Source organism: Cuculus canorus, chromosome 3, assembly GCF_017976375.1.
Source record: "Cuculus canorus isolate bCucCan1 chromosome 3, bCucCan1.pri, whole genome shotgun sequence".
Taxonomy (NCBI): Eukaryota; Metazoa; Chordata; class Aves; order Cuculiformes; family Cuculidae; genus Cuculus; species Cuculus canorus.
In genome coordinates this window covers 42,072,159-42,091,914 of record NC_071403.1, presented here as the reverse complement: position 1 = coordinate 42,091,914, position 19,756 = coordinate 42,072,159, and the positions used below count along the sequence as shown (strand labels likewise).

The 19,756-nt window shown below is 38.0% G+C and overlaps 1 protein-coding gene across 2 annotated transcripts in view; it reads right to left on the bottom strand.

Annotated features, from left to right (window-relative positions):
- The window catches only part of ENPP1 (ectonucleotide pyrophosphatase/phosphodiesterase 1), a 57,026-nt gene that overhangs the window by 28,911 nt on the left and 8,359 nt on the right, over positions 1-19,756 (bottom strand). Inside the window, exons 2-7 of one of the 2 annotated variants that reach the window (XM_054062451.1) lie at positions 12,789-12,861; positions 10,804-10,920; positions 8,452-8,577; positions 8,221-8,281; positions 3,268-3,365; positions 324-403 (exon numbers count right to left, since the gene is read on the bottom strand). In XM_054062451.1, the coding sequence (XP_053918426.1) occupies positions 324-403; positions 3,268-3,365; positions 8,221-8,281; positions 8,452-8,577; positions 10,804-10,920; positions 12,789-12,861 (555 nt within the window). The remainder of the gene's footprint in view (positions 1-323; positions 404-3,267; positions 3,366-8,220; positions 8,282-8,451; positions 8,578-10,803; positions 10,921-12,788; positions 12,862-19,756) is intronic. The other variant, XM_054062452.1, reaches the window with a different exon arrangement.

Below are 19,756 nucleotides of genomic sequence, written 5' to 3'. Positions count from 1 at the left end.
ACACAGAGGGTGATAAATTCACAAGATCAGCTTGGTGACATTCTTACTCAGGTTTGAGTACAGTTTGGGTACAGTAACCTTCCACCTATATGGGAATCTTGGAGCTAGTGTTGGAAGGATTAATCTGATTAGAACTGATCACTCAAATGTACAGTTTTATAATGGCTGTTAATCTGAATTTGAGACCAATAAATTCATTTTCAAATTCTGGATGAAAGCCCCATTAATTTAACAATCTATCAAAGAAATACTATTCCCTTGGAGACAAATTGACAACTAACAGTGTCTTCAGAAGCGGAAACATAATATACAGGAATTCTTACTGTGACAATGGAGTAATGATTGGGAAAGGTTTTTGAAGGATACACTGGTCTCATATTGGAAGTGTATGTTCCACATCTCTCTAGAGAGAAAAAAAGAAAATCAGAAAAAAAACACAGAAATAAACACCCTCACAAGTTTCTCTCATGGAGATATGTATCTTCTGAGCAAAAAAAAAAAAAGAAAAAAGAAAAAAAAGAAAAAAAGAAAAAAGATATTTCCAGAAAGTTTTCACTCTTCAAAATTTTCGCATTAATACTCCATTTTTCTTCCCATATTCATTTACAAACTGACTAAATAGCCACTAATGCAAGTTTTTTGTATTCCTAATGACTGACTTCAATGGCCACATGAGAAAAAAAAATGCAGTCCTTATGAAAACCATGCATAGATAAGAACAAATAATCCAAGAAATCACATCCTCCAAAGTTGCCATGGTATGCATCAGTACAGTCTGCAGTCTGAGGTGAAGTAGCTACTTCACCCTGGGTGCTCCCAGAGATCAACTGGCTACTGACACAGCAGCGCCCTGGCTCTGTCATCTCTCAAATCACTATTTTGCCATCTCCTTTTCCTTTGTGGTTTTACTTCTAAATAAAAATAAGCTCTTATTCTAGGATGAATCTTGAAGTTTTCTTTATCTTGATATAAAAATCATATAGTTTAAGGAGAGTAGTGCATGGTATTTGCTAGTATGAAGGGTCATTAGCCAAGCAAAAGTGATTAAGCATACTTTAAGTTAGGTGCCCAGATTTCCACAGGCAAATGTATAGCCCTCATTTATAGGAAGGGGGAAAAAAAAAAGTAGCCTTCATTAATGACTTCAAAAAATATTATATGATAATCAAAACCCCTTCAACTCATACTAAAGAGCCAAAAGTAATGACCTTATAGAACAGCCACCACCAGGCTTGTCTTTACCAGCTCTCCAGGTCATTATACATAATGGAAAAAAAAAAAGAAATGAAAGGTTTGATGAAGTGCTGCATCAAAGCACATTGACCTCAATGGATTGGTGTATTGGATTAGGTATCAGTTGAAATAATCAGTTTGAGCTAATTAAGATAAAAAGAAGCCAAGCTGGAAAAACAAATCCTCTCAAGTTACAGACATCCTATACCACATTTGCAATCTGTATTAACAAATCATCACTTGCTTTCTTTTCACTACTGCAACGCATTTGACACATTTCAATCATTTCCAAATCGGTCGTTGAGGCTGTTTTCCAAAATTGTAATTTGTTTGATGGGGGTGGGTGAGGCAGTTGGTGGTTGTTTTTAAAGTAAGAGTAAAACATGTTTTAAAAAACAACATTGTTTTTTCAAAAATCCTAGGGTGTTCTGCTGGGATTTTCCGTAACGGTCATCTATCTTTTCTGGCTCGTTGCCTTAGTTAAAGGCAACACAAAAGAACCAAGGTTGTTTGGCTGGAAAAGACTTTTTAGATAGACTCCAATCATACGTGTCCACTACCAAAACATATCCCTGAGCACTTCACCTACTCATCTTCTAGATACCTCCAGGGATGGTGACTCGACCACTTCCCTGTGCAGCTTATTCCAGTGCCTGTTAGCTGTTTTGGTGAAGAAGTTTTTCCTGATTCCTAATCTGAACCTCCTCCCCTGGTGCAAGCTGAGACCATTTAGTGTCATGTGATATACACCCAGGTGACACCAATTTTAATTTGCAACACTACTTTAATCTTACTGAAGAAAGCCTAGCTTATCTGAGATTTTCATCCACTGTTCTACTATAAGGAAAAAAAAGCCTAGAAAGGTTTTGTAACAAGAGAAAGCTGAAGATCTTGCAGTATATTATACTGTAAAAGTCTATGAGGTTACAAGAACACACTCCAGAGTAATATAGAACTGTAGTTGTAATGCAGAAGTATTTTTTTCCCCTAGAGTGTTCCTTACCTTTTTTGTATCTAAAAAGTTGTACTTGTACTATCAAGACTGAAGAAACTTTACCTATGTAAGTGGCTGTTGCACAGCCTGGAAGATCTACAGATGCTTTGTGGCACTGCTATCTTGTATCTCAGCCAGAGCTATAATCATCTATAACAGCCAGTCTCTCTTTATAATGCCCAAGACGCCTTCCTCAGTTGAAATTTAACTGCATCTAATGAAATTGTTTCAAATGCCTTGTTTTAGTCTAACACGGAACAAAATGGAAAAAGCCAGAACCTCACATACATCTGTGAATCATAATCCTCTGGAACAGATCAAGTAGTCAACCACCAATACAAAAAAGCAAGTATTTACTGATTTATTTTTAGTCAAACTGAAAGCAGTCACCCCAGGTAGTAATTTATGAATGACAAGAAGATTGTCATTCAGACAAGAAATGCCACCAGTTCTTTACAGACCACAGCCAAAATAGAGACAGGAAAAGTAACTGAAGTTACTTAGACACTACAAAGTTAGAGTAAAACACTATAAAAGCCAGGGGAAAAATATGTACTTATGAGGCTCTCATTTCTTCTGAAAATGCTTGTTAAATGAGGGGTTTCTCAGATTCAGCACATTTCTACCAGCCTTTCTGTATCATCTGTTTCTAATCTCTTCCTTCTCCATCTCATTTTTCAAATATAATGAAATGCTTTCTATCTTGCTTTCCATTTTCCAAAGCCATTCCATCTAAATATGAGACAAGACACAAGACAGAGCAGAAGTGGGTCTACTTCTACTTTGAAAAATAAATTACGCTCACAGCAAAATGTATCCACCTTCTAAACATAGCCAGGGCTGCCTAAAACTTTTCAGTGAAACCTTAAATCCAAAGGGCTCTTTCCCCAAGGAAAAGTTTCCTTTTCTTCTTCTCAAGTTCTCTGCATTCTTCTTCCATGGAAGAAGGGCCAGGATTTTAAAGAGTAAGTATAGCAGCATCAATGGATTTTAACAAGAGTAAGACACCATGATATGGCTTAGGAAAAGAAACTACTCACGTAATTTGCTAATAACAGGGAGAAGTCCACCCCAAGTCTGCAAATATTCTGCTCTGAAGCCGTCCAATGAAAACAGTAACACTGGAGACTTGGTAAATCTGAATAAACAGAAATTGAAATATTAAAAGGACAGACTGAGAAATAATTTCCTATCAGTTATTTCAAGAAAGTTCCCCCCAAATCATGGGGATGTACATTACTGCTCTATAAACCAGGACGAAGTTAAGTCTAAGTAGGACAGTTTGCAGGCTGGTACAGTGGAGAGCAGACCATCCGTCTGGTCCCTCTGCCCATAAGCAGGCATGGCAACTCTGCCCGAAGAGGCTGAGGATTGCAGCAGGACATGCACAGGGAACTACGACAATGCCCAATTTCAAACACACCCATAAAATAAAGAACAAGTCAAGATGCTCATGTAATCTGCCTGGTGGGTTTGGTACTCCTTATCTTGAAATCAGTCTCATTGGAGCCCCTTCAGCCCCTTCCCCCCACCCCGAGGTAAGGGCAGGGAAAGAGAAAAAGCAGTGTGAAGTCATGGCTTTCCTTTGTACACTTTGCTCCTGAACAACTTGGAATCTAGTTGGAAAAAAAGCAATTTATTTATTTTTTTTTTTTTTACACACACGGTGCACAAAACTAAGAAAGTAACATACAGGATATGTTAAATCAGCAGCTGTAACACATTTTTCCTTTCATCTTATCAAGATTATCTAACCAACAGGAACTTTGTTACTGTACCAGAAGTACAGTAGCTCCAAACTGAAAAATGTCACCCTATGACTAGAACACTAACAGTATTTCTGCCAGGAACCTGACAGAAATTCAGAAACTTATTTCACTGGAACAAGGAAAAATAAGTCCTCCCCTTCAAGTCTCCGCAGGACCTACGTTTTCCAGCCTTGACTTGTTCCCAACTTCAGCCCTGTTCAAACAATTTCTCTCCAACTGTAAGTACTTGAAACATTACATCACATATGGGCATAGTCAATAACTTCTTCCTTGATTAAAAATTACCCTGTTTGACCTACAGATATGAGGACACGTAAGACTGCAAAAAGTCATTGCAGTGCAGCAACAACCACTGAAAATACAGGTTCACATAAAAGAGTTTAATAACTTCTACATGCCAATTTCAAGCTCATTTTTCTTTGTTTTTGTTCACAAATTGTAAAATGTTTTTTTCTTTAGAACGTCACTGTACTTCAGTTTCCTCAAATAAAATGGTGAGGATAGAAGAGAAATATTTATAAAGCATTTCCAATTTCTTTAGTGAGGTACCTCACTAAAAAAAAAAAAAAAACAGTCATTCACAAGCAAAATTCTTTATAAGCTTTATTTCAGGCAAGCAAACACGACTATATGAAACTGAAGACAGGCAATTAAAATATGTCTACCCTATGTGAATTTTCATCATAAGGTCAGGCAACAGCTCGGCCAAAAGGATTTGATTAGTCAGAACCATTACAAAGGCTACTCTACAACCTCGAGAGAATAAAACGTTAAGAAATACTTGTAAGGCGTGCATTACTAGCCTGTTTTTTATTTATATGGCATATTTAATACCATCTTGAAAATCTTAATAGGGGCAGTTAGTTGGGAAGAAGACATGAATGAACTTCAGACCAAGACTAAAGTCGTTTGGCAGAACAGAGCAGGGAAATTGCATGTACTACCTTTGTCCATATTACAAGTATTTTTTGCATCACAGATTTTGATCTCTACAACATTTGCAAATGCTTTCTCCACCACTCCTCCCCGGCAAAAAATTGATTCCCTCCAACGCAGAGGCCTAAAAATCTTCACTGCAATAAAATAAGAACTTTGAGCCAAAGACTGTTCAAGTATTACTTACCAACAAATATAACTTAAAAAAAAAACAAAAACAAAACCAAACAAATGAAATTTAAAACAGCACCTTAGGAAAGGACTTTACGCAACTGTTTCTGGTTTGGCATTTACAAGTAAACCAACTGTTAAGTACATGTTTTGGTTGTCTGCAAATCCAGCTACTGACCCCCTTGCACACGTAAAATTAAACTTGGCAAAACAGACCATTACCACAGCTAGGGAGAATGGTCATTTTGCTTCTTGACTATACTTCACATGCTGAAACTCATACAGGTAGTCATCTGCCCTGTGCTCAAGGAAGCAGAGCATGACAGATCATGATAAACTGTATTCTCTCTGGAACACCTCCAGTAAAATCCCCAAACTGACCTGTTCGCAGCTCCGAGATATATAAGCTGTTTCTACAACATTCTCCCGCCAGTAGCCAATGTTTCACTTGCTTCTTTAAAAGTGTGCTACCATGAGCAAGGCAGCTTGGGAGGCTCAAATTTTGGCCCTGCCAGTGATCCATGCTGGCTGCATCCAAACAGTACAAGGGTGTTTCACAGCTCTTGGATAAATATGTATGCCACAGTCACATCCTGACTCCAAACTGAAGGAAATGCAGTGGTAATTATCCCTCTCCTATAAACTCGTTTGCATGGAAACACAATGCAGGCAACACAGACTTACTGTGGTCTAGCAGGTTCACCAGTATGGATGATTAAGAGCCCAGAACTGCAGACCACACCGCAAAGCTGACCTTCCTCACCACAGGCAAGTTAGATCATAATTAGATTAAAAAAAAAATAAAGAAAGAAAAGGAAAGAAGAAAGTCCACTTGAAAAGTTAAACATACTACACAGACTTCTATCTCCTCCTCACGCACTCCAGCCTATATATACACACATAAATCACAGGAACTAAAGCTCTCTTTTGTGCTAAATGCACATAAAGCCGCAACAGGAAGCACAACAGCAGTCTTCAAATACACAGGAGAGAGCTGCGAAAAGGAAAGGAATCAGCTGCTCTTCCAGCTGAATAATGACAGAACAACTAGTAATAGGCTTAAATAACAGTAAACAGTACTAAGACACCAGGAAAACCATCTAGCTAAGCTCTAGGATAAAACTGCTTACATCAGTTTCACTTCTTAGAGTATTGTTTCACTCCTAGAACAGTGGGAAGGACTGCATCACTCCTGAAATCTTATAGTCTGTTAACTTTATAAAGTAATAAATCCTATTAAATAACATAGAAATTAGTCTTAGAAAGACTTAGGCATGTATTTGAGCATTTGATCAGTGTCATTGAAATCAGTGAGATTTCTCAGATTAAGCAGCTCTAACCAAAACAGAATAAACGCAGCAATTCAAACCCACAGAACATGCTGTATTAATAAGCATGTAATCAGAATTGATAACCTGAGGCCTCAAAACATGCACTGAGCTAGAATCACCTGCACTCCTGCCTAGCCCACCACAGGAAGTGAACTGCTTACAGAATTGTTAGTTTTGGGAGAGGCTTGCGTGCTAATACCCTGAGATGAGCCTTCAGTCAACACTGTTTGATTCAACTTTGACCACACATCACCCTTTCCTGGGTTGGGTTTTATTGCAACACTTCTGGGTTTGCCAGGATTAAAACAATTTTAGTAAAGAAACTACACATCCCTTTCATGTGCTAAACAGAACTAAACAAAAACCCCTAACACCAAGTCGAGACCAACAGGAGATACCCTACAGTATTTATGTCGTTAACTTTCACCGTGGATCTGCATGATGCTCTTGCTTGTTAACCCACCATCTGGGTGCAACACTCCCTAGTATTGCATTAGGGAAATAAGTATCCTACTATTAGTTCCCATCACAGTCCTGCATGGCTCCTGACCTCAGAACAGGGAGTTAATGACAAAAGCTTCCAGAACCACCAGGCCCTTCTCCATATGGAGTTAACAGGGACCTGGACTTCAAGCCAGACAGAACCTCCAATTTCTGTACTGAAGAAGGTTCTGAAGTGTTGTTTGTTATTGCTCTGAATAAGAATGAAAAGTGCTTGTTTGGTATAAACTACTCTAAAAGGAAATTTATTTTATTTTAGAATATTATAACTCTAGTTAATAAGATATTTAACTTGTGCTACATTTAACATAAATCAAAAAAAAGGTAATGACATACGAATAAAATGAAACGTTTCCTTTCATAAAAATATCCCCAACACACCACTTCAAAATGATCAAAAAAAAAACAGTTCTGATTTTTGATGCTCTTCAGACAAGCACATAATTGAATTCAGTTCACTTAAACTTTTGCAGTGGAACACTTTTCAGTCAAGACTGTTTAAGGCACTTCTATCAACTTACCCATGCAATCAAAATTTTCAGTCAACTTTAAAGTTAATTTGAAGATCTCACAACCAAAAGAATACAAGACACACAGGCTTTTTTTCCTGGCTGGGTGCACTGGTGTACTATTTGAGCCCAACTGCTGATGCCATGAAGTAGATGAGTCATTTCTCACACTGTGTATACATAACTTGCAGGAGCGGGCCCAGTGTGGAGCTGAGCCAGAGAATACAAGGATACCATGGCATTTTACACCTTCTAAAGCAAGTACTTCAGACAGTTTGCAAATAATGCTGTCCCACTGCTGGTGAAACTGGGAGAGTGATCTGCATTTTACAGGTCTGGAGCTGTAACAAGCAAGGAAGTGGAAAGATCTTTAGAAGTGACCAGGGAGACAGTGAGTCTTGGGAGTCTGAGATTGCTGAGTGCATCCCAAAATATTTGGGATGGTGTATTGGAGCACATGGAGGACAACAATGAGGCTGGCACAAGGCAGAGCTGCTCAGAGTACACACATCTGTAAGAAACAGCAGAGTTCAGGAATAGGCATATCTTCCAAGTAAAGCAAATGCTGGGATACATAAGTGCTGCTGGGAGAAAGCAACTTGATCTGTTAGTAAGCACTACCAAATGCTAGTTGAACAGGTGTCCTTCTCTGTCTGGCAGCTGCTCTTACCGTGGTTAAGAAAGATAAGCAGCTCCCAGGAAGGCACAGTAGGGAAAATATAAAAAATGAAACACAAGCAAAGAGCAGAGTTATTGCAAACATACAATATCCTCACCCTTTTGGACACTGAGGCTCAGTAATCTCCTCACACTCTTCTTCAACCCAGCTTGCCTCTCCTTAAAATAAATGAGTGCAATTTATTTTTTAAGACAGTATATTATTATTATTAAAATGCAAGGTTTTTTTCATCTTATTGGACACTTTTTAGATTATATTATGTCTATGCTCCTTTCCCACAAATATGGCTGCACATAAGAGACTGCAGGAATTTGTTCAGGATATTTACCTTTACAAACAGCATAATAATTGACACAGCAATCTTTATTTTCCATACAATCATCTGAACAGGAACAATGATATTCTGGTCTCCTCTTCTCTCCACACCTGAATTTATTGCAGATCCATATATGGGCTAAAAAACAGACAAGAGAAGGACAGCACAATCATTTATACCAGCGTAAATGTAGAACTGCTAAACTAAAGCATTAAGTTCTGTCTCAAGTGCATACTCAGTAAAAACAGTCCTGAAGTATCTCACGCATGCATGACATTGCAAGATTTGGCACTTTGGAAAACAGAAATACTGATGTCTAAATAATCCAAGTGTGTAGCAATCTGAATGCAATTATGCAGCATATGGTTTTAAGTATCACAGAAGAGGTCAACAGAAAGAATGCTTTTTACAGACCTCCTTTATTACAGAATAATTTATGTGGGCTTAATCCAGTAAATGCATACTACAAAGAAGCTCCCAAACAACTCCTCCAGAAAAAAACAAACTTGAGTCTGAATTTTGAATGCCTAGAAAACACTGAGTAACAGTAACTTATTCTGACTTACACTGAAGTCACAATGGATTTTACCAGCCACCATCAAGCACCCCAGTTTCTTTCAGCGCCTCTTACGCATGGTCTTAACTCTACCACTATTTGAGACTATATACATAAACTCACAGAAAGACCCAACTTCAGCTTCATTCCTAGTCTTAGAGATTCTTTCCTGAATTGTAAGGATTTTTCTGAACAAAATATTCCAATACATCCATCATTTGAAGATGCTCATTTTGTTATCAGTTTTAAACCGAAGTAGATCCTTTGCAGTCAAAGAGGATTAACATGAACAAATTTACCAAGTGAGTGAATACTTAAGTGAACATCTCAAAGACATGGAAGACTAATCTATTTGTTGGAACAGAGAACAATCAGCACGTGATCTTTGTGTATGACCAGCAATGAGAAATCCCTAAAAAAGATCAAGATGTTAATCTCACCTTCAGGAACACTGAACCTTAGTAACTCCATCAATGTCAGTAGATATTTACTTCTGTGAGAGACAGAATAACCTATTCTGGATCTAGTCACATGATATTATTTGGAATTAGAATTTTATTCTCCATTAATGTTAAGGATAAGTAATTTTAAAAAAAAAAAAACACCAAGCAATTTAGCAATTCAGTGCTAAAAAAGACTCTCCGGTTTGTTTTCAAAGAATGCTTTATTTCATTACATCAATCTCTCTGTTTAAAGTGGAGAGTAAATCGCATGCAATTATTCTATAAGCAAAAAGCTTTACATGGTTTAGAAGACCTTTCAATAATGATCAGTCGAAGCAGGGATCTGAGCTCAGTTTAATCATTTGGTTTTAGTCAGCATTGGAATTTTTAGTTTCAGGGTAAGACTATATTGATAAATTTTACAAACACACAAAGAACACTGAAAAGAAAAAATAGCTAACTGAAAAGACTGCTGGATATGAAACCCTAAGGCAAAACTAAATTAGAAAAATCTGTTATGTTCTGTCCTTAGTGTTACCATCCACACTAACATCATCTGCAAAATTTGTCCATGGTACTTTTCACACCATGGCTTATCTGACCTTGCATTCTGGCAAATCATGGGAACTGCTTCTCACTTCACAATCATTCTATAGCAGCACAATCTGTTTTGTCATCCTGACCCTTGCTTAATACTAGAGTTGGAGAGAACAGGGCAGAGGGCCTGAGTAGCTGGATAGGGAGAGATGGCAGCTTTGACAGAGCTGCTCTGTCCTTCCTCTTTTTTTCATGTGGGTGATCACAAAAATATACAACATGCAGAGATCACTCCTATTCCTGGCTTGCTTGAGAATGTGGGAGTTGTCAGTCATGCTAGGGATAATGCAGGTCACTGTTCTCTGACTCCCAGACAGAGAACAAAAGGCTGGCTGAGACTTCAAGTTGCAGTTGTTCCTCCTCTTTCCAAGGGGGAGGGCTGCAGCAAAGCCGCACAGCCTTTCTCCTCACAGAAGCTATGAAAAAAACCCCACAGTCTTACTGGTTAAGTCAGCTCCTATGTCAACCAGCTATGTGAAATACAAGCTTTGCTCGTGTGCAGCAAGACTTGCACCAGAGCCCTGTTGGTTCCACGGGAGTCCCTAGTGCCACCATCACCACTGCAACTCTACCTGTGGTTGCAAGAGAGGGAGCACAAAGATGGAGAGGCCACTAGCATCAGAACCATCTGCTGTTCAGCAACCTCTCTCGTACACTCATAGCCTATCAGGGGTTACAGCCACGTGACTACAACAGTACTCACAAGTACGGAGTCGTCCCATGTCACAGAATAGGAAGGGTTGCCTCACAGCTTTCTTCCATCCTTACCTGGTTGTATACATGTTTCCTGGTAATCTAAGCAGCAGTTTCCAAGCTTGACACAATCTCTATCACAACGGCAGCTTCCAAAGGTCCTTTCAAAGCAACGACCTTTGCAGGTTTTCACTGTAATATTGCATAGTGTTAGATGTCAGTGGCTGAGCCCAAATCAGTCAATAAGCAAAAGAAATCAAAAAGGTCAGTGTGTGGAATGGCACAGCTGGTCATTCCAGAGCTTACAGAATGGCTGCAAAACCAGTGACAGTCAAAGGAAAAGGGAAGTCTTGATGCAACTAAATGTTTATTCTCCCCAATTGAACAAAAATATTCTTTCATGATATTGAACAAAGGATTCTGTTCTATTTTAGCAAGAACATAGTTTTTCATTATTGGCAGAAGCAAGTGAAATAAGACTACAAATCTAGTTGCGACTGTCCCTGCCTTTCTGTATCACCAGAATAGACGAGCACCAACATTCAGAATATTGGAAGGTATCTATGCAAGGAAATCTGAACCTAGGTTTTCAATAAAGGCACACTGAAGAGTGAAGTGCTTTTGCAGAGAACACTGACCTTCATTTTCACATCTGACAGTGTTCCACTTTCTATAAATAAGATTAATTAGAGTCTAGACTGCATTGGCTATGCTTGCAACACTCCCATGCTCACAACTCGTTTGTATAATTGCCTTCTCACAAATCAGAGGAACTGAAGAAGTCCAGTTCTGCATCCTGCTGTATAACGGTTAAAGAACTATGTCAAGACACAAAAAGGGCTGTTTCACAGAATCACAGAATTGTTTAGGTAGAAAAGTCCTCTAAGATCAACCAACTCCAACCACAAACCTAACACTGTCCACCATGTCCTTAAGCACCACATCTACAATCTTTTAAATACCTCCAGGGATAGCAGCTCAACCACTTCACCGGGCAGCCTATTCCAGTGCTTGACAACCCTTTCTGTGAAGGAATATTTCCTAATATCTAGCCTAAACTTCTCATGGCACAACCTGAGGCCATTTCATACTAACTTGATTGTACTGCTCACTGGCTTAATTTTTATTCAGTTTTAACGTAAAAAACCCCAACATAATATTCTTACACTAGACCAGGGTTGCCTGGGAAAAAAACCAAACACAGCAATCTGAAGCATTAACAACACTTAATCAATTGTTCAGTCTGTTTCATCCTATGCAATCACCAGAGGGCTGTGAGGTAAATCCTTCCTCATGTGTCTCCTCTTCAAGAATCTTGATATGTGTGACATTAGGAAAGTTAATATAATAATATAATAATGACCCACTATTGTGAAGCTGTAATAAAATTAGAAAAAAAAATTGATGATCTGAATTTTAGCTAAAAAACATTGTAGGAATTGTAGGTCTGTTTGTTAAACAGATCAACTTTGAAGTTATTCTAGATAGTTGTTACCAAAGTGAGGTTTTATTACTTAAAATATCTTTCATCATCTTCTACCTGAAGAAACTTCACCATTGAAATAACCCACATATTTTTCAGGACAGAAAACAGCCAGAGGAATTTCACAAGGAATGTTTTCAGACTACAATTCTAACCAGGAAAAAAATAACTTTTATTCCCGCCCCATAATTGACTGGAAAAGATGAAAAACAAATGTTCCAGGACAACATGAAATAGAACTTGTTGGTTTGGGGTTTTTTTTTATAGTGAACTGAGAAAAGCCAGCCACGCAACATCACCACAGTGACAGTTGGGATACATGGAAGCTGCCAGACCAGACACCAAGTACCAGGATCAGTCTACCTCTCAAGTGAGTACACACAAGTGTTGAGAACACCTGAGGTATATTTCCCAGTATTTTCATTCCCCTCTAACTGAAAATGCTTCAAGTAATGTATCCAATCCTTTTCCTGCAACAAGAAAGGGTGGCATTCTAATAATATCAAAATTAATTTACAGAAAGGAAAGAAAAAGTAATTGCTTAGAAATATTACTAAATAAAATGCATATTAGTTACCATCTTTTGAACAGCTAGGCTTCAGGCCAAATATACATCCTAGGATCGTTGTTAACATGCAGACACAGAGTACCTGTGGGACAGGAAAGAAAAAGTAATCTTAAATGACCACTGAATGGTTCTGAAAGCCCTCATTTTCTCTACCATGCTATAGAACTATACTGAAATAGATAAACACGTGGATTAGAAAGCTGATTTAACTGCTTTCACAAGCAGTTTTCACTCTCAGAAGTAGTTATGTTGTTTGCAATTGATTAGTTGTTCATGAACACAAGTATTCTCAAGATTGGGCCTGTGTGTTTCACTTCTTACAAAGTTATTTAAAGCAGACATGATTATATATTTCTCTCCCACTAATAAAATACAGAGATGTTTATGGTTACGCATACATCAATTTTGTAGAAAGCTTTCTTTGCTCCACTTCTTTCCTCCAAGGTTTCCCTAAGGAGGCGAAGCAAAGTTTCACCATTGACCACAAACAGAAGACATGGCCCTTAAGTAATACCTATAATTTTCTTAGGCTGGAAAACCTTTTCCCACTTCCTAGTATCCAGTTCATACTAGATGTTGGTCCATACCATGGTAAGCAACTGTGGGATGTTACATTGGACTGACCACAGTGTCTTACACTGACCAGAAACTACAGCCATGTTTATTTTGGATTCTGAGTGCATTAAAGATGTCAAACAAACACCATATTGCCCTTGGCCAGCATTTTAGGGCAAGAGCTAGTGACTACTCAAATAGAGAAAGATTCCTTTTAACATCATTAAGTAATGACTTTGGTCCACAAAACCTTCAGGAAAAATGTATGTATTATCAATGCACATACAGTAATTAGAGCCCAGGAAAGCCAACAATGCACTTATGACAGCTACACTATCTTATTAAGTTCTACACTTGAATATAGTGCCTCCTTTTTCAGGACTTTTGGCAAATGAATAGCACAGACCTTCTTACTCAGAAGTATTTGTGGAAGTACGGAGAAAACGTATGTGTCCCCTTTCTTGCCATTGCTTCCTGAGGAAAAATTGCTTTCAAGTAACACTTCAATAACTTTACATACATGCCTACACGAAGTCTGCCCTTTCTTTCCTCCTCCCACATCAGCAAAAGCTGCTAGGTTAGTCTTTGGAGTATGATGTCTGAATTGCTGTGTGATGCAACAAAAATTCATCCCATTTTAAAATGCACGTAATTATTGCTCAGTGTTACGTTTTGAAAGACTGAGGCCACTTGACTAAATAAACTATTTCTGTTAGTTTGAAGAAAAAAACAGTTCACAATGCAGTTTAGTTCTCTAAGCAGTTAATAAAGGCAAAAGGAAACAATTTCTGGAATGTGTAGCATTGAAATTCAGTTATGCTGCATTTGTGACATACAAGTTATCACAAAACATGTATACATAAAAAATAATACATATGAAATCCGATAAAATATAAAACTGTGCCCGTAACTCAATGAGATTAAATTAGACTTTGATTGTCTTTAAAATAGTTCCCTTCTGAGTTGACACACAGCTGCATATGGCACTGCTAATGTTCAAAGCAATTCTACAGATAAATTTTCTGAAATGCTGTTGAGGATCTCTGTTGGTTTTACTTTTACATCTTCAACCAACAGAAAATGAGTTCCTTTGAGCACCAACTTGATCTTTGAGAAGAGGGAGCCACGTCTGGCCAGCAGGGTGGGTACTCAAGCACAGTGATGTTATTAGCTAAAAACTGCTTCACAGACAGCATTGTGGGCTGGCACACACTGACATTTTCTGACCAGGGGTAAGAAAATGTCTATATTTGAACACACATCCCTGTCTCACTGTGACAGGTTAAAACATGTTCTATAACCATCTCTTGTCTCTCCTCTCCTACTCTTGGTTCTCAAGCAATGGGTTTAGTTTTTTTTGGTTCAACCACATACAGAATTAATGAAAACAGGTAAAGGGACCTGATGAAACTTTGGCCCAGAATTCTGAAACAAGCAAGTCTGGAATCTTATCTATTCAACACAATATCTAGCAGAAAAATAAAGTAGTTTGAGTTCAAATCTGTCTTTGAATTGACAGGAAAAGAATGAAAATAATAAAAGAATGAGGAAAAAAAAAATCTAGCATTATCAATACACCCAAATACACTGCAACAGATGGAAAAGTCTAAGTCTCCATTAACCAAGCTGTTGAGAACAACTACAGCTATAGAGCACTGTACTTGCCTTTTTTTTGTTTAAACAGCATACTAATATGTGCAGTACCAACATCAGTTTCTGTTAAGTCAGTATCAAGAGTAAAGTAAACTATTCTGGACCTTTGAAATCTTCCATATGAAATATCACCTAGATGACAGCATGTACACAGCTAAGTAGGTAAGCACATCAAACGCAAGATGTCAAAGCCCAGAAAGATCAGTGGAAAGAACAAAATGTGTTATCATACTTTTAACGTATATATTATTTGGAAATTAAAAATTGACTCATCGGTATGTAAAAAGCCAGCTTGTGAACATTTTATTTCAGGCTGAGAATATAATGCTTTTCTACTCCCACCATGCCCTGCTACTGAGATTAAAGAGTAGGATGTCCTCTGAAATGTAACCACAAACAGGCTTTAAAACAAAACCCATACCTACTCTATCTGTAAGAGCGTTATTCCCATATCTTCAAATATCTATGTGATCTATGGGACTTCTGTCACCTAAAGCATCCTTGCAACACAAACACATTGCAATGCCACTAAATGGACTATTAATAATCCCTCACAGAGCTTTAATGCAGGTAATGCATGCTTCCAATCCAGGAATTTAATTATGACACCAAATTAATAAAAATAAAATGTAAATAAAACACTCTTCAAAGTGGTAGCATTACAATACTTCCCAAATAAAATTGGTCAATCCTCACTAAGATTCTCACAAATAATTCCTGAGATTTTGGCATCAGATGTTACAGTCACAGGTTTTTATTGTATTCCAGATTTTGTTTTACACTTCCATGAACATAATTAATTCCAACAAGCATAAACATGAAGGGATTATGTTCATCAAGGCATATGAATGCTCTTTTGGGTAGGAAATACTACAAAATGGTATGGTACTTGATGCAATAGTGCAACTTGTGTTTCCTGCAAGCAATATTCTAGAAACAAAGTCACAAGCCACAGTGTACTACAAGTGCTCCGTCTTTATACTACAAATCAGTTATGCTCTCAAATTTCTTATGTACGCACACAAGAGAAAACATGGGCTGGGTCCTTACATGGCATACTATGTCCATGTATAATAAATTAAGATCTGTGAACGTCTATTGACTCATTACATTCAAGTCTTCACGTTCTTAACATTAGTTCCACTAGCTTAAATTTTAGTCTCCGAAATATTTTCCTGCACAAAAGTTCCCCCTGCCCCTTTTTTGTTTCCTTTCTTTCTTCATTGCTTAATAAACAAGATTCAGAAAAATGGTAAGCTTAGAGGCAAAGCACTTGACAATGTTCTGGGACAGTCAACTCTAATCTATTGGACTATACCATGTAATTGCAGATTAGTGTTAGGCTTTGAATCAAAGCTTTAACTTGAGCCTGAATGACTTCAGTCATGTGGATATTATCCACACAAATGGCATGAATGTTCAGCCAGAACAACATGGAGCAACTAATACTAGCCAACAGCAGCGGTAGTCCTGACTAGGCACAGCGAGGTGTTACATTAGTAGTTGACCTATTGTCAGTGGAAAGGCTCTAAGACTATCAGCTCTGCAGGTGACACAGCTTATTCAAGCTAACTTTAAAGGTTCCCAAGTACAGAAAGTCATCTCACTGCTGCAGCCTAAATGAGAACTAATTCACTGTGCTTCTTGCTATACGGGACTCTGCTGCAGCTAGTAGGTTACTAATACTACCTGAGCTATTTTACATATAAGTAGCTCAGATTTGGGATACTGCAGCCTGCTGTGTAAAGATTACATATTTTTTTTGTAATCTGTATAAAGACAAGTAGCAGCACATGTAGTTCTAAGTTTACTATCTAGAACCTTGTTAGAACCCTTCAGTGTCCTGCTGCAAACAACAGACTCGGATCCTTAGCTGTTATCACACTGTCAACCTAATCCCTGCCTTCAAGGTTTAGTCTGTCTTTTTAAGCAAAAACGAGAAAAATCTTACCTATTCTCTCTCTCCCATATTCTTCCTCTCAAAAGAGAAAGGAAGAATTGAGAAAAAGATGCAATTAAGAAAGAATACGGGAATCCAACGTTTAGTAGTGAAGTAGGAAGGCAATTAAAATCAAAGAACCTGACCTTGTCATACACAAAAGTAGCATATGAGCTTTTTATGGTCTGCAACTTGAGATTGCTAGGACAAAATGTCAGGATTGGTTTTAATATAATATTTCAGAAAAGGTTTTAAACTTAACAGTAACAACTGCAGAGAAGAAAGTGTCCTTTTTGTTTTAAAAATAATTTTTAGAAAGTTTGTTTTGGAATCAAGAAACATTGTCATCTAGGGATGAATCTCTGTCCCAGCAATGCTTCCTTTACGTGGGAGGAAGCAATAAAAGCTTTGCTCTGTAAACATTATAGTGGTCAGGAATAGGTGGTTGAGTGTCTGGAAAACTGCAACCCCCAAAACATTTCAAAAGCCTTTTATTTTGAGCAGGGCAGATAGAAATACAATAACATTTTTAGAGAGCAGAATCATATCTGTCGCTCATCTCTAGAATTGCAGCTGAAGATAATTTCTCAGCGATCATTTTGGGGAGCTGGTGGAAGGGCCACAGAGCCAGAAAGCACCCAGAGATCCCAAAGACACTTGTAAGCCATACAGCTCTTAGTGACAAGGAAATTTCTTACTAGACTTAGCTACTGTTATCTTTCCTTTGCTACTGTATTTTACTCTTCCTTTAAACAGTCAATGCTACTGCCCGTTTTTCTCCACTCTTCCCTAGCTCCGTTCATCTCCCCTACTCCCTCTTGGCTCTTCTATTCTGCATCTTCTTTGGAAAAAGAATCTATTGATATTTCTTTCCAGGAATAACCATTAAGTTCCTTTTTTTGTGCTGATCTTCCTCACTCTTTGCCTACCATGTACTCAGTTGTTTTCTACCTTCATTTCTTCGCCTCTGGGTTCCTTGGCCACAAAATTTGTTAATGAACGTGCCTTAAACCTTGGAATGACAATTAACAAACAGCGATGTAAAGTAGTGGTTTTCCATTCTAATTCCATGACTGACTCCCACAGTTGTGTCCTGTCTCTCCATGAAGAGAGAATGCCTAGACTGGGCCTGCAATGCCAGTATTCAAAAAACCCATGGAATTTTCCAAAACCACATCTACAGATCTAAATAAGTGACCTCTGAAAAAGTTATCAGCACTGAAACAAACACACCACCTTTTTGCAGCGTTCATCGTCTTTCCACATCTGTAAACAGCTTCATGTTCTTTAAAGACTTGCTTCTGTTGATCAACATTCTATATCTATAGCCCAGGAGAAGAAGAGCCACCGAGGCTCTCAGGTCCTGGCTGTCCTGAAACACTGGAGGTGACTGAATTCACCCAAAGTCAGTGGGTGAAAAAATCTAGAGCTTACATCCAGAACCCTTTAAAAGCCAAAAAATAGTTTACTTTAAAAATGTACAGCTATTATTGTTTTCCTCCTCAAAACAGCATGCAGAAGGTCTACTTTTGCTGTTTCTGTTGAATGTTCAAGACTGTTATTACATACTACTACAATCTAAGGTCATTCAAAGGACAAGAATGTTTTCAAGGTAGCTCAAGCCACTAAGATATTATAAAAAGCTTTCACAGATCTTACCAAAGAGTCCTAACTTGATTCAGCAGGGAATTATCAGCAGAAGACATTATCATACCATAGCTCTCTAAATATCTTCCAAAACTATTCAAACATCTGGTTTTTAACAAGAGCCAGAAAGACAGAACAGAGTTAGTATCTATCAGCTAGGTTCTAAAAATATTTTTCTTATTTGTTGCTTGCCCAACTCTAAAGGTACATATTGTCCTGAAAAGTATTAGACCCAAGGTGTTACCAAAGCACACACGTATTACCTAGGCTGTTTTCTTCCCCACATGGGAGTTTCTAGAGAGAAACTAAAGTGCAACCATACACGAGCCAAAAAGACTATGAAATATAACTTCTGGTTAAATTTCAAGAACAGATAGCAGCTGACTACTATTTTATCAGCAGATTGGTTTTTGTAAAAACCTAAGGACAAACAGGACTGAAAACTTATCTTTATGGGGAAAACCAGTAAATATTGTACCTTCAAACAATTCCTTTATTCAGCACAGCAGACTATAGACATGAACAAATACCACCGACATGTCATCTGCTTTAGTGGCAGCTACACGTGAATGCATAATGCCATAGAAAGACAAGAAAATGTTACTATTTTGTCAACTCAAAACTGTTGTCCATAAAAGCTGCGCCTGACCCAGAATAGAAGCAAAACTGGAGAGGAAACCTGCTTTGAGCCATCTTCATGCTCTTACTGTGCTGAGGGACATAATTTAGTGGCAGATAGGAATGGTTGGACTCTATGATCCAAGAGATCTTTTCCAACCTGGTGATTCTATGATTCCCATTCCAAAAAAATTCCTTGTCAAGAATAAGGTTAAAATCATTCCAATTTATAGTACTATCCTGAGAGCTGTAACAAGAACAGTGTAAAAAGGGGGATGTCTCTACTGGGTACTGATAATACCACCAAATGTACCAAGTAAACTTACATTCTCCTCCATTTTTCCATGGCAGGTGCTGTTCCTACTACCACCATGACAGCAACATTAGGCTGAGCTTGAAGACATGATGACCTTAAAGACCAAGTGAAGAAATCAAGTGGAATACTCAGAATGTAAAGGGTGTCAAGAACTGCAGAACCAAAAAGCAACATGGGAAGAAGGCGGGACAAATAACATTTCAAAGCTATTTGCTATGGGTCTTTACTAAGCACACTGATATGAATCAC